At 45.0% G+C, this 15,842-nt stretch overlaps 2 protein-coding genes across 8 annotated transcripts in view; one reads left to right on the top strand and one right to left on the bottom strand.

Annotated features, from left to right (window-relative positions):
- Positions 1–882, bottom strand: part of usp24 (ubiquitin specific peptidase 24) — a 39,848-nt gene extending 38,966 nt beyond the window's left edge. For all 6 annotated transcript variants that reach the window (XM_068592880.1, XM_068592877.1, XM_068592879.1 and 3 more), the window contains exon 1: positions 435–882. In XM_068592880.1, the coding sequence (XP_068448981.1) occupies positions 435–749 (315 nt within the window). In that variant the 5' untranslated portion in view covers positions 750–882. The remainder of the gene's footprint in view (positions 1–434) is intronic.
- Positions 883–2,262: 1,380 nt separating this feature from the next.
- On the top strand, positions 2,263–4,553 carry bloc1s2 (biogenesis of lysosomal organelles complex-1, subunit 2). Of its 2 annotated transcripts, none has more exons than XM_068593037.1 (5): positions 2,263–2,448; positions 2,705–2,821; positions 2,926–3,045; positions 3,426–3,530; positions 3,867–4,553. In XM_068593037.1, exons 1-5 carry the CDS (start codon positions 2,280–2,282, stop codon positions 3,896–3,898), a joined length of 543 nt encoding a protein of 180 aa, XP_068449138.1. In that variant the 5' UTR covers positions 2,263–2,279; the 3' UTR covers positions 3,899–4,553. The 2 variants fall into 2 exon arrangements, with proteins under 2 accessions (XP_068449138.1, XP_068449139.1); XM_068593038.1 differs by lacking the exon at positions 2,263–2,448 and adding an exon at positions 2,500–2,571.
- Positions 4,554–15,842: the final 11,289 nt, after the last annotated feature.

Consider the following 15,842-nt stretch of genomic DNA (forward strand, 5'->3'; position numbering starts at 1 on the left):
GCGTGCTCTGCCGATGGGATCGATTACCCAACGCCAGAGGAAATCAGTGCTTTAAACCCCGCAGAGTGCCGCCTCTGTGCCGCTACACCTGGTCCAGTTACCGGCTGACGCTGGATGGCTAGCTAGCCGGCTACTAGCTAGTGTGGGTTAGCGTAGCTGTTAAGTTTTATGAATTTAGGTTAGCAGCGTCGTTTAAGTCGCCAAGACGTCGCGCTACCGGACAATTCTCCCGTGACAGCGTCCCTTGTCCCGTGGGACCGGAGAGACAGCTCACGTTGGGGCTCGTTGTAGCGTCGCCAGCCGCTAACTTTAGCAGAGTTAACCGGGGCTCGCCCCTCCGTTTCCCCGGTAAGTCGCCCTGTCCTCCTCCCTCGTTTCTCTCCCTCCGGGTCCTTTGATGCCCGGTTGGGAAACCCCGCTCTTTTTTTTGTTACCTCGCTATCCACCACGTCGTGGTACGCAGGCGGCGGGTCAAACCCTCCCGTTGTCCCGGTCCGCCCGCCGCTGCCGCCGCCACCGCTAGTGCTGCCGCCGCCGCTCTCCACGTCTCCGGTCGAGCCCACGCCGGGGGCAGGCCCGCTCTCCATCGGCTCGTATCCATAACCGAGTCCGGGGCTTTCGTTTGTCAGCAGCGCCACCGCCTCGTTTATGTCGTTCTTCGCCAGCCGGAGCGCCTTCCGTATCACGTCGGGGTCCGGGAAACCCATGCAGAGGAGCGTCGTTATGTGCTGCTCCTCTTCGGTCTCCATTTTTTTTCGGGGAGGTGTGTGTTGGGGGGGTGTGAGGGGTCTCCGTCTCGCGGACTAGTAGTAACGGGGTGCTCGGCACAGCCCTGTAGCTGTGCACGCCGCCATGTTTACAGTCCACTGCTGCTAGCCTGTCACGATCCTAGCTTCCCCCCCACAGCAGCACCGACACACAGGTGTTACGCCGAGTTCCGCCTGCCAAGAATTGCATGCTTCTCGCGGGAGCGCGCACAGCGAAAAGTCTTAAACGTTTTGACGATTTCTAATTTAAAAAAAATAATTATCATTGTCTTGTGTATCAGTGATGGAAGCTCAATTTTTAGATGGAATAAAAAAATAAAATAAAAAAAGTTTAACATAATAAGAAAAATAAATTAAATCCTGAATTTGAAATGTGAGCCTAATATCTTTTAATCCTGCTTTGCTCATTTCATAATTTAAGAATACATATTTATAATCATGTCTTAACTTGTAATCTATTGTTTAAATCACAGGCAGCACGAGTAGTAGTAGTAAAATATGATCATATTACAATACTTATTAATAATGGATTACATATTTTTATGAGGGTGGATACAAGCGTAATTATCGTAAAAAGGATGACGTCTTCAAGCAGTAAAATCATTTTACTAGAGAACAATAATGTTGTATCAATGTCCAATAGTAACAATGTAGGATCCATTTGAACACCTTTTAAACATTTTTATCTCTGAGTATCATCAAAACATAGACAATAAACACATACATGTATTTCACTCAGAAATATACATTTTAATTTAGGTTTATTGGACAAAAGCCAATAAATCATTTCACAAGTTCCAAATGTTAAAGCAACTGTTGTGGACTAACAGGAAACAGTCATGACCTCCTTCTATGAGTACTCTCTTTATAAATTACATTTGTCACGTGGATATACGATGTAATTAAATTATGTTTTTTCATCCATTGCACTTCTCTCTTGCTTTCTCTCTGAGGTTTCTTCCTTTTCTTTTTCCCATCACGGGGGAGAGAGTTCAGGACAGAATATGTCATATGTTGTACATATTTTAAAAGGAAATTTAGTGATTTGGGGCAATACCAATACAATTAAAATGTAATTGAGTGAAACATATCATTTTGTTTAGTATCATCACATTTGTGGGCCGCTTTCTCACCTCTTTTTTTTATCACGAAATGTGACAAAATATGATTTAATAAATACAAAGTTTAATTTCAAAACCTTTAAAATATATATATTTATTCATATATACTTTGGAAAAGCATTTTTTTCATTGATTTATTAAACATGGAAAAGTCTAATTACTCCGTTCCGCACACTGCAGCCTCCAGACATTGTTTTATTACGTTTATCCTAAATCATTAAATGCTGGTTAACATGGTTTCCGGTAATTTGTAAAAGTGGTATTACATCGCGTGCCTCACATTCCGACCTCACCAGGGCGTGGCAATGCGCGCGACTGGCGCCGGTGGCGGGCGGACGTCACGTGACCACTCATGTGACAGGATGGGGGGGAAAGTCAAAACAGGAACAAAATGGCTGCGACGGGCGACGACGCCGCAGCAATGGACAGCATCTCCAGGGCACCCGCGGCCCATTTGGCGGCTCTGAACGCGGCCGCGAGCTCCAGCAGCCCGCCGGAAGCTCCGGAGGCCGCGGCGGCGGAGAGCCCGGCGGTCGCTCCCAAGAAGCCGAGCACGAACAGTGGGTGATGTCTCCTCGCAGCTTCCGTAGCTGGCTAACACTTAACGTAGAAACACACAGTAACCTCATTATTATTTTTACGTGTCTGCTCTTCCGTGTGTTTTACATTGTACAACCATAATTGTGAGTATTTCGTGTTTGTTTTTCCTGGCTTTATTATTATTTGTCTCCGTTTTGTTGTTGTTGTTGCTCCTTTTTATTGTTTTGAAGTGGTTGCCCTGTGTTGTGTATTTAATGTGCTGACGCTGGCGCGCAGGTGACGGTGGCGTGGAGACGGCAGAGGAGGCTGTGGAGCCCGCAGAGCCCGATATCGACGAGCTGTGCACCGATATGTTTGAAAAGATGTCCGTCTTCCTGCAAGGAGAACTAACAGGTCTCCACACACAAAGATCAAAGACAATGTTTAGATTTACAGATGCTCTTCTTTCATAATCACCTGTGTTTGTTCATGCATATGTGCTCTCCTCACCTGTTCAGGGACTTGTGAGGACTACCGCCTCCTGGAGAACATGAACAAGCTCACCAGTCTGAAGTACATGGAGATGAAGGACATCAGCATCAACATCAGCCGGAACCTGCAGGACCTAAACAACAAATGTGAGTCCAGATGCATAACCCTTGTGTTGTTGTTGTTGTTTTTTTTTAGCATTTATTCAATAATTTGCACAATTTCATAAATTGACAGTAGCAAAAATATACTACTAATGCATGCCGCTGCACTTCTCATTCTTTGTAAAAAAAAAAAAAAGTTTTAGGTTAAACTGTGCAAAAGGTACTTTAAATCTAAATCTTTTGTAAACTTCTTGACAACATGCTTTGCAGGGTGACACGTATGTAGACTATTGAAGGAAAACCTCTCTGATCTTATTTGTGAGACAATATTAACGACCAAACGACATCATCCTTGTTTGTTGTTGTTTGTTTCCTGTTCAGTGTCTTTACCTGCAGCGTTGGTCTGTGTTTCTTCTCCTTTGTAGATGCCAGCCTGCAGCCTTACCTGGACCAGATCAACCAGATCGAGGATCAGGTGTCGTCGCTGGAACAGGCGGCTTACAAGATGGACGCGTACTCCAAGAAACTGGGTAGGACGTCTGATGCGCACAAGTGTGCATGTACGATAATGTATGATGAGTTCAGTCCGGTCATGTATTGAGTGAGATGGATTTTAATCTGGTAAATTTAAAGAAAAAATGATGTAAACAGCTGCCAGTTTAGTTATTTTGTCAGATATGTGCAGCAGCTCCATCAGCTCTCATAGTGATGCGTTATGAAGTCCACCACCAGGTGGTGCTGTGACACCACCGACAACATCGCAGCTAAATATGTCTCAATCAGAGCTCAAGGAGTCGGCCACAACGTTAATGCATTCAGACTTGAGCGTCCGAGTGATCACATGTCTTCTTTTCTCCTCTTTACAGAAGCCCGATTCAAAAAACTGGAGAAGCGATGAATAGGAAGGAGGAGGAGGAGAAAGTAGAGGCCGACTTGAGTTATAGTGCCTGCTCACCTTCCTTCACCTCGCGGAGCCGGGAGCTGAGGGGAGGACGTGAACTGAGACTGAAACAACAGTCAGAGACACTTTGACACCAGCTACAGGGCTTAGATTTGTTTTTGAAATACATCACTGATTTTAGGGCGAAGATGAGCGCGTGGCGTTTAGAAATACACTTTATGTTGAACAAATCAGTCTAATCACTAGCATATCTTTCTTTGATTGTGGTGGAGTCAGAATTTACTAATTTACTGCTAAAGCAACAGAGACTTGTGGATATAACAACGCTTTGTAAATATTTACTTGATGAAGCATGCTTCTAGATATTTTTAATAAATATCCAGCCTTCTAATTATGAACATTTTGCATAATGGATATATTTCCACTTAATAATAGTAGCCTGATGTTCTCTGTTACACTTGTATTGTCCTGGCTGTGAATTCTCCCACAAACAGGTTCACTTGTAGAGAGCCTCTCTCTCTCTCTCTCTCTCTCGCTCGCTGTTTTAAATTAAAGATATTTAATATGGATTGATTATTGTATCCCTGAAGATTTTGACACTTAAAACTGGAGGTTTTGTTTTGTTTTTAATAAACACCTTGTGTTTTTCTTAGTTGGTGCTTTCACTTTGTGTCGATTCTGTGTAGAAAAAGTTCCTCACTGCAGCTTTTAAAAGTTACAGCACCCTGCCAGCAGAGGGCAGACCTGCACCACGACGAGGCTTAAATTGATGCACATGAAGAATCAAATGTTTGTTTTAGCTCTCGTTTGACTTTCAGCCTTCTCACAGGAAGAACAATCCTGTGGGGAACCGGGTGCCCGATACCTGCCAGCTCACAGCAACAGGGTGACTGAAGATGTGCCCGTGATGCCATCTCCCTTTTTTAAAAATCCTATCTGCCCCACAGCAGAACCCAGAGCCGTGAGCAGCGGCTTATCTAAACTGACAGGACCTCCCCTCCTGGGAGTGTGTGTTGGGGTCGTGCACGTGTACGTGTGTGTGTGTGTGTGTGTGTGTGTGTGTGTGTTTGTGCAAGACCTAATCTAAAACAGGTCTCTGTCATTAGTCCAGTTGAGGCCCCGGCACAGAGGGAGCTCATTATTCATACTGTAACATTATTTACTGTTGCACTGTGATCCTTCCATCTCTCGCTCCATCTCGCTGCCTCTTTCCAGAGCCCTGGGGCATAAATCCTGCCCCCCCCCCCCCTCCCAAAGGCCCTCAAATCGGGTCTATTAAATCACTTCGGGGTTGTTTTCTAAAAGCTGGATGCGAGTGCCAGGAGGCAGTCGAGAACGGCAACGTGGAAAACCTTTTTTTATTTTATTTTGTATTTTCAAATGGGGAAGTACAGCGAAACTCGACCCTTACTGGAGCAGTACATATAGATCGGGGTGTGGAAAAGCTTCATGTTCTGGACCAAACATGTGTTTTTAATGGTTTCCAGACGCGTTGGATGTAAAAAGTACCGATGTAAGAATTAGAGTGCAGTGTCCAGATTTAAAGAGGAAGATCAAGTCCCACACTGTGATGTATGATCAGAACAGAGGAGGTGCCAGTGGGGTGCACGCTCACGTGCACGCTCACGTGCACATGCACGCTCACGTGCACGCTCACAACAGAATCTGAACCATTAATTTGTTCCACAAACGAGGAATGTGTCTCGGTGGGTGGTGCATCCATCACACAAACAATCAACACAGTGCAAGAAATGGAGACACAACATTGATCATAGCACATCAAATAAAGTGCACAAACAAACAAATAACAACATGCACGCTCACATGCACGCAAAGCCGGCTCGGCCATGTCAACAAAGCACAATACTACTACTTTGTGTGTCTTTACAAATCAATATTAAAGCTCTGCATGTCGAATATTTCCTCCATTTTTTTTAAGGCGGAAGCTTCGGATGGCGCCCTCTCTGTCAGCCAATCAAACGCTGGCGTGCTGGGTCGTCTTGGAGACAGAGCGTCTGGGGGAAGGGCTCATCGTAATCATCTAAAAGGAACAAGTTTGCTTCAATATTGGCAACGACAAATATGTCATCCCGACATATTGGAAGAGACACGTCGAGTCTCTTAAAGAGACAGGCGCTAAAACGAAGCGCTTCACTCGACATGATGTGTTTTTGAACACTAAAGTATGTAAACATGTTAAAGTGTGAACCGCAAAACCCAACTATGAACCTGCCAATGAGCATGAAGGCCCCTTAAAAGTCAGGCGGACACTCTGGGCACAACTCAAGCCATTGATTGAATTGTGACGCCAAGAAGGAACGTCGTCATCACATCCCACCAGCGACTCTCCTTATCTTTTCCAGAAGAAAGAGCTGTTATTCAAGGGTGTTGCCTGTCCAGGAAAGGAAGCAGAGAAACAAAAGAAATATACGTCGAATATGACCCATAAGCCGCTCGTTTCCACGTGCCGATGTTTGTGGAGGCTCAACGCCACGTTGAGATGTGTGATCATTGAATCAAGAAAAAGTCTCATTTTGTTTTAAAACTGTTGAATTACAAGACGGAAGTGAAAAGACTTCACACCTATAAGTCACACGAGGTCTCTCTTAGTTAGCTCGCTAGCTAGCAAAGACAAGCTAACCTTTGTTCTCTTCATCTGTTAAACCAAGCAGGTGTAACGTGTTAATGGTAATAACTTTAAAAAGTGCGGGTCGGCAGATTTTCTTTTCCCTTTTGACAAAGCCCGTCCAGCTGTTTCCCACCGTCTCCAGTCTTTGTGCTAAGCTAAGCTAAGCTAACCGGCTGCAACAAGTCTTTTCATGAAACTTGGAGCCAGCGAGCAACAACAACATTTGTTGTTGGTTTCCCAAACCTTCTTACTGATGTGACGGTAACACTCAGGTGTTACTAGGCCCCAAACAACTCAACAATGAGGAGCCTTTATTTCTTTATTTTGACTGATTACCGTCGCGAGAGGGAAACACAATGCGCTCTGTGTGATCCTCAGAGAAGACGCTTCATCTACTCTCTCGTTCCTGATCTCTCGCCGCTCCGTAAACGCTGATTCCCAGAGTTAAAACCACCACAAACAGCAAGAGGGGGGGGGGGGTGCAGACAATGACTCCTCTGCAAATATGCACTAAAACCTCATGCACATCCCTGCTTCTACTACTGTACACACTCACACACACACACACGCACACAGAGAGAAGACAATGCATAAACACATGTCACATACAATGCCAGCTGTATATCAGTTACATAGGAATACTTCTGATTAAATTACATACACTGGCTTCAATTTATAGATGTAATGAACTCAAAATACAGATTACGCAAACGAAAATGGACCAAATAGACCGAGCTAAAAAAAAAAAAGAAAAAAGATCCCAATTAAGATCCGTAGAAACGATACGGCCTCAATTTGATTTGTTCTGACGGACCTCTGGAGATTCCTCGAGAAAAAAAGCCTGAGAGAAAAGTCTCAAACACATGTCCGTCATCAGCTCTGAGACCTTTTATTCTTTCTTCTTCTGCTCCTCCATGAGCCTGAAGTGGAGCCCGGGCCAGTTAACAATAACAAGGCAGCGTGCCACGCCGCAGTGTTGTGTAACTTGACAAAGCCAGCACGAAGTTCGGGGGGATAATTCATGTGTTCATGAATGAGAGCGGACAAGGACGCTCCGAACAAGTCGCTCTCAAACCACATTTCTTCTGCGTTTTGCCAAAAAAAGAAAAGTTTGCGTCTCACTCAATTGGGCAACGTTAGAACCAAATGTAGCATTGTGAAACGTCCTTTGATCCTTGACTCAATTTCACGCACACGCACACACACACACACACACACACACACACACACACAGAATGTGATGGGAGGAACAGCCCTCCATAGCCGGCTCATTTTAATACCCTCCTCTTGTGCCCCTGTAAAGCAGTGACACTTGAAAGACGGCCACATGGCCGGGGATAAACGGCAAAGGGGCTTCGTGTTTACGTCCATTTTCAAAGCAGCCAATAGCTCTGGGAGGTATTTCAGTGCAAACACAAGCCACATGTGAGATCTGAGGGACTCGAGTGCAACTTCACATACCTCGGACGAGCGGGGGCACGACAAAGCCGCATGAGGTCAACGTTCGGCACCGCAACCATTCACCTCGCTCACACCTCCATTGCATATATTTATATACATGTGAGGACGCACAAAACCTGTAAGTCACGTCTAAAAACCCCTCTTTGAAACCAGAACCCAAAAGCCGAAAGGTGTGTGTGTGTGCGTGTGTGTGTGTGACTGCTGTATGAATGTAATCCATTTTGATTACACCCCGACTCAAGAAAAAACCGTTCACGCCGTCAAATCCGTTATTACAAATCTAGAACGAGACCAGATGGGGATTGAGGCACGAAAACCAAGTAGGTGTGGCACGCGGGGCGCTATTTCGGGACGCGAGACGGCGTCCAGCCGCTCACAGTGGGGGGTTAAAGAAGAGTCTCGTGGTGTGGAGAAGGTCCTTATTCCCTGCAGGAAGTCGTAACCAGCGACACCTGAGATCCGCCTGCTGCGATCTTTGTTCAAATGCGATCTTGGTTTAGTCTCGGTGCGTCTCTCCCCGGTGTTTGCGTTCCCGTTCTGACTTTCTGAGATGAGTTTTTTTGTGCGAGCGTGTCCAGCACCATGTCTAAATGCACTCTCAGCATCTCTTCGACCCCTCCCTCCATTAGACCCAGACTCTTTGGCACCAGAGCCATCAGCGTGTCCAAGAGGACGGAAACATCCCGACCCACATTCGATCGAACTCATCAAACTTATTATCTTCTGAGTGAAGTTGTTGCATCGTCCGTCCTCCCAGACGTCCACGTCAGCGCCAGCAGAAATCTCGCTGAAACAAGGTTTCAAAAGTTTATTTCCCGAATCAAAACAAATACAAAGCGATCGGATTAAATGAGAAAAGTTATTCTGCCGGAGAATACACAAATTGATGCAACGTTATTGCATTCAACATAGACGTGAACAGAAGTGAGCATATTTAGACTGAGGAGGAATGACGTAGAGACGCCATTAGAGACCTGTCAATCACCTCGTAGCCCCGCCCCTAAAGCATCAATGACCATAATTTACAAAATGAACATTTTGATTGAGACATCTAAATCCTCCTTTGACTAATAAAGTCAGTTTCTCGAGGGGACGGTGGCTTTTTTCTTTAAAAGTCACATCCTGTTTATCGAGAGTAAAATGCCAGTACATCGTTAGCTCACACTTTAGAAATGGCTTTTTGTGTCATGCGTGGCAAGTGTGTGTGTGTGTGTGTGTGTTTTCTGTTCAGCATGTGTGCATTAGCTCATTCAAAATGAGTAATAAGTGTCCGGAAGCCATAAAAAAGGAGGACAGATCTGAGTCATCTTGGTATGAATGCCCCAAGACGGTCCAACAAATGGGACGAGCGTTCAGAACCAGAAGGTTGCTCAAACAACACAACACACACACAAACACACGCACAAAGACATTGTGTGTCCGCCACAGGCGCACAATAACTTCTTTTCTTCCAGATTTGCTGATTCGGCGGATAGCGAACCTACGGCAACCTCGCTGTCTGTTCCAGGTCCATGTCTCTGTTTTTCCATGGGTAACAAATAGCACGCATACTGTAGTTTGTACTGATGAGTCCTGACTGCAGAAAGGCCTCAATGGCAGACAAATAAAGTCATGCATCACAGAGTTAAATGTTTCTGAACAGACCACCTTTTGTTCCTATTCCAACTCTGTCAAATACTTCTTAACCTTGGTTTAAACCCGGATAATCCCACTGAGATTATTCTTTTACGAGGGGATACGACCAACACGGCAGCGTCAATGTTTCTTGCTTTTCCATAAAATCCCTGATATAATATCAAATATTATGCTGTTTCCCATCCTGACTATCCTGCTGTGAGCCAATCGAATCATTCATTTTTTAGATGTTACATTTACAGACGTTACGTCAGCTATTTTAATACTGCTAATCTTTCTCAGGCATTAAAAATCCCCTAACCTATATTAAAATGCAAGCGGCTGTCACAACTCAGATCCCTCACTTCCTCTCAGATCTACGTCCCATTCTCTAAACAAAAAAAATCTTGGACATTCGAAAAAAAAAGACAATGCCTTCGAGGCTAATTCAGTAATGAAGGACACATGATTACTATCTCATCTGTTTAATGTTGGATGCTATGACGCTGTGGATTAGGGACGTGTATTTCCTCATCGACCCCTTTGACGTGCGGAGTGCCACAGGGGTCAATGCTTGGTCCCCTAAAGCCTCATAAACCCCATTGTTTGTTATCATAGTTATGCTGATGATATGCACCTATACCTTCCAATCAAACTAATGTATATGTATAAATCCATAAATATAAATAAGGTGATGTTGCTTTTCCCTTTGTTTCTGATGTTAAAACAGACTTTTCCTTAGTATATTCCTCCCCCCATAATTTGACATTTACTGATTGGTGTCATATGTTTGTCTTGGCGCTCTGTTTTTTCTTTCCCCTTTAACCCACTTTTCTTTAAAAAAAAACCCACAAATAACATCATTTTTTACTTAATTTCTTGTACCGCTATCTAAAGCTGTCCCTGTGTCTCACAGAACAACCAGGGACATGACAAGGTTCTGCTTTGTGTCACCGCCGAGTGCATGTGAGCATTGAGATGCGGAGAGAGAGAGTTTTAGCAGAACATTGAATTAGCCGTGCTTTCATTTCCCTTCTGCTTACGAACAAAGTGAGCAGCGAGGGTGGGACGCAGCCAACGGGACAAATTGTACAAAGACGGAGACGAGAGGAGAGGCTTTAGAAAATAAATATCTGGGATTGAATAACCGAATCATTTGAGCAGCTTGAGTCTATTTAATGTTTTTTCGTCTTATTCCTGTGTTTGAATGATTTGGGCCGAACCATCTGGAGCCGCTGTGGTCTCTCTTTGCACCTTCAACCGGTCCCACTCTGTGTGAATGAGCTTTGGCCGGTTGTCCAAGCTAAGCACTCCAGCAGAGCTCAGCCAATGGGCAGCGAGCTGCAATAATATTTGCCGACGATCACCCAGATAACATAAACATGACTGCACCTGGTTCAGCTGGGCTACCTGGTCAGTTCTGGTGTGTGTGTGCATGTGTGTGTGTGTAGTCTTTAGCGTGTGGTGCTGCAGAAACCCTGCGCTCAGGTCACGACGAGGTCAAGCTCAGTCTGCCAACAATATCAGGTGATTCTTTTTGTCTGATTTTGGGTTCCAACACCAACTTTTCTCAATGTGTTTTTAATGATTTGAAAACTTCTTTCATATTGAAGGGTCAACATCCAGTACATGCGGGTGGGTGTAGTTGGTGTACATAACCCAAAATCAAAACAAACAAAACACAAACCAGTCTTTCTGCATGTGAGTCATCGAGAACCAGCGTTTGAGTCGTTCGCTCTCTGCATCCAGACGTGGTGGCAGTGAGATGCACACTTGAATTAATGTGCCAAAAAAGTTATGTGAGCATTCCCAATGAAAGCCGGTTATTAATAAGTCTTAAATCTACTGAGCCGCCTGACAGGTGACGCCATTCTTTAACCCTGAACCCCCCACGAGCAAAGAGCAGATACCCAGCTGCTTGACCAGGCCTCACAGCGGCTGCATTGTAGACATTCTCACTCGTGGAATAGTAAAAAAAACAACAACACATATTTAAATACAATTAATATTGCATTGTAAAAAGAAAAGAGCAGCGCGACTGCAGCTATCTGCCTCGAGTTCAGTGAATGCAGCGCGTGATGGGCGTCGCAAAATGGGCAAAATGCGCAAATTACAAACATTTAAATAGTTCTAACCCTTTATGTCTTTTATAAACCAATATTTAAATGTTATTTTTAGCCAATTTCGACAGTCACAACATGTTTTTGCAGAACATACTTCCAGCATTAGTTTAGTTACACAACAAAACTTCTTGGTTAGGCTTAAGAACGTACATTACTTGACAAAGCTAAAGTAAAATTAGCCAATGTTGACTTGAAAAAATGTTGACTTCCTAAATAGGAAAAATTGTGGACATTCGACTCATTAACTCATTAATTAGGGACAAATAATTATAATCTCATCAGTTAAATGGAGGAGGCTATGACGCTGTGGATTAGGGACTTGTATTTCCTCATCGCCCCCTTTTGACATGTGGAGTGCCACAGGGGTCAATCCTGGGTCCCCTAAAGCCTCATACGCCCCATTGTTTATCATCGTTGGTCTCACACGGGACACGAACAGCGGTGTCCGAGATGAAAGTCCTGTGTTTGTTCGACCCATCAAACCTAAACACAGACGCTCTCACTCTTTATACTGCAACAGTTGCTCTGACCGTCTGATAATGACACGGACGGGTTTTCACTGGCGTTAGTTGAAAGCCTGGTGTGTCTCATCCAGCTCATTTATTTCCATTGAAGAGATCACAAGTGTGGATCCTCGCTCTACTCTCTCCTGCAGAGTGTGGCTGTTTATTACATTTTAAACCCTCCCTCCCCGGCCTCCAAACCCTCATTACCCGACCAAAGCTGAGTCTACCGTTACATAGACGAACTGTCCACATATTGACTTTGGACGAGCGTTGCCGTACATCTGGATCAATGAGAAAAATGCTGTCAGCTCTGCAACACTCAAACACATGCATTGTGCATGTATGTGTGTGTGTGTGTGTGTGTGTGTGTGTGTGTGTGTGTGTGTGTGTTGCATTTCCCCCAGAAGCAGTTGTGTTTCCTTTGCAAATCACATGTAACTGAATCTCGGTATTTACCCTTCAGATTAGAGTCCAGTTAACCCCAATTACCTGAAGCTACCCCCGTTGACGATGACAGTCACCTCACAGTGATGTAGAACTTTGTGCACGACAAACCGGCATGCGGCGCCCCCTGCTTGTTTCTATTTAGGGTCGAGAAAAAAGGGCTTCAGCTCTACCTTTACTGTTACAGTAAACACAAATAACGTGCTTCCCTGGTAAGCCTCGAGCGTCAAGAGGGGGGATTAGAAGCGAGAAAGAGGGGAAGGCATGATTGATGGCTTTGCCCCCTCTGGTTTTGAGATTCATACACTCTGTAACTGATCTAACGCACACCAGATGTGAGAGGTGAGCGTTTTTACGCGTGTGTGCATGGGAGAATAGGGAACGGCCGCCACAATGCAGTGCTCGTTTTCAGATCGAGTGTTACTCCAACGGGACTTCATACATGATCAATATCAATAGTCATGTGCAATTAATGGCTCCGAACTAGTGTGAGAGTTTGGCTTGAGGTGATTTACCGCCAGCCAAACTCGAGGTAAATCACGCGGCCCCGGGTTCAACCCAGAACCATTTGCCTCTGAAGAACCACTTTTTTTTTGAAGAAAAGGATTTTCCAAAGTTTTTATTGGAAGACAAAAGGTTTCCATTAAAGATGCATTTTGATCAACCTTGGGTGGGTTGTTGTTAAAAACCCTTGGAATATAAAATGGCTGAAGCCACATGGGTGGGTTCAAGATGAAACCATTACATCATAGAAGGGTTCTCTGCAGAACCTCTCGGAAAGGGGTTCATATGCGGTTCTAGGTACAACCCTTCATGTTGTGGTTCTAGGTAGGATCATGGACTGTGTCTAGGAAGTGGACGTAGGCATTGTGACATCACCCATTGGTTTGTAGACCGCCGTTATGAAGGGTGGGGTTAAGCATATACTTCTATACAACCAGAGGAGTCGCCCCCTGGTGGTCAGGAGAGAGAATGCAGCTTTAACACATGAAGCATAGACTTCTATACAACCAGATGAGTCGCCCCCTGGTGGTCAGGAGAGAGAATGTAGCTTTAACACATGAAGCAGATACTTCTATACAACCAGGGGAGTCGCCCCCTGGTGGTCAGGAGAGAGAATGTAGCTTTAACACATGAAGCAGATACTTCTATACAACCAGGGGAGTCGCCCCCTGGTGGTCAGGAGAGAGAATGCAGCTTTAACGCATGAAGCATAGACTTCTATACAACCAGATGAGTCGCCCCCTGGTGGTCAGGAGAGAGAAGGCAGCTTTAACACATGAAGCATAGACTTCTATACAACCAGAGGAGTCGCCCCCTGGTGGTCAGGAGAGAGAATGCAGCTTTAACACATGAAGCATAGACTTCTATACAACCAGAGGAGACGCCCCCTGGTGGTCCGGAGAGAGAATACAAGTTTTAAGACACTTCTGCATTAGCTTCACTCTTGCAGAACCGCAGGTTGCGGCCAGGGTGGAGTTATTCATCATTTTGAGTTTACTATACGCACACTGTAACACGCACACTGTAATACACACACTGTAATACGCACACTGTAATACACACACTGTAAAACTAGTTCCACAGCAGCAACAGTAAAGTAATGAGTTCAGAGAGTTCAACTCTATTCTATTGCATTCTGTTGTGTTTTCAACCATTTGAGTTTGCATCACATCTGGAGTGTTTCAATGACGTGATGATGCATCTCATGTGAGCACCCAGACTTCCACCAAAGAAATTAAAATAACTTCCAGGTTAACGTTTGGCAACATTAAAGCCAGAAGCACACATCATCTGTCAGGCCGGCCTGCTGAGAGGGAACTAACCTTCATAAAACACACTGCACTCCTCATGGTTTCTGCCAAAGGAACGAGAATGCGGATACAAAACATCCTTAGGATTATAACATCAGCAAATAAAGTCGGGCTGCGAGGAAGTGGCTATTTCGGACCTTGACCGTGTTTATCATAATTTGTGTGTCTGTGCGAAATGAGTTTGCGAATGTGTGTGTGTGTGAGACTGTTCCACAGGCGTGTCCGTCAGGCCACCGGTGACCCTCAGATTCCCTCCCATGAGACGTCATGTCATTTCCCCCTTTTGTTTCCCCGCTCAAGAGGACCTTTCTAAAAATGTCTTTTTGTTTAAAGGTTCTCAACAACCCTTCTTCCTCCTTTGCTTGGCCGCTCTGTATGTGTGTGTGTGTGTGTGTGTGTGTGTGCCATTTCATCAGTGATACCCTATATAGCTCGTCCAATAAACAGGAACTGTTGGGATGCAGATGAGGATGCTGAAGGGTGTGTATTTTCCTCCTCTCCACTTTGTACCGATCCAAGTCAAGGATACTGTTTCATAACAGACTCTGGTTGCGATGAGGTGCGTGCGGATGGTGTGGATCTGCATTTCAACACACACTCTATTTGGAGTGACACACACACACACTCTCAAACATAATTGCACCTCCCAGTCCGGTGCTGTAGGATTCACCTCTGCACAGAGTAACCTCTGGTCCAGACCACGGCAGTGTTGAGACACAAAGCATCTCACAAAGATCTCAAGAAACAGCCAATTATACTCTGGCGGCCATGATGTAACGCTCTCCCCCAGGTCAACACGACTGTATTGAGATGTTGCAGCAAGAACACAAGCGCAAAGGCGTTAAAATGTTACGCTGAAGGCCTCCCAGGCGGCAACCTCTGTGTCAAGTGTCTTAAAACTACTGGCCAGCAGGGGGCGACTCCTCTGGTTGTATAGAAGTCTATGCTTCATGTGTTAAAGCTGCATTCTCTCTCCTGACCACCACGAAGCGACTCCTCTGGTTGTATAGAAGTCTATATAAGTTCTTCTTCTTCTCGCTTGATGTATTCCCTCAGTAAACATTGTAAACATGAGTTTATGTCTCAATCTCTAGTTTCAAGTCTTCTTCTATACAGCGTGATGTTCGTTTAGAGGCTACAAGGTGATTGACAGCTTGCTGCCAGAACCGTATACGGCGTCCCAACAAGTCCAAATATGGTCACATCGAAAACCCAAGATGGCGACGTTCGTAATCCAAGATGGCGACAGCCAAATCGCCAAACTCAAAGCTTGGAAACGGCGTTCCACAAACCAATGGGTGACGTCACAATGACCTCTTCTTGCATACAGTCAATGAGGCTTCCAGTGCA

Source organism: Clinocottus analis, unplaced genomic scaffold, assembly GCF_023055335.1.
Source record: "Clinocottus analis isolate CAN_PGR_092001 unplaced genomic scaffold, fCliAna1.0.p SCAF_28, whole genome shotgun sequence".
In the NCBI taxonomy this organism is placed as follows: domain Eukaryota; kingdom Metazoa; phylum Chordata; class Actinopteri; order Perciformes; family Cottidae; genus Clinocottus; species Clinocottus analis.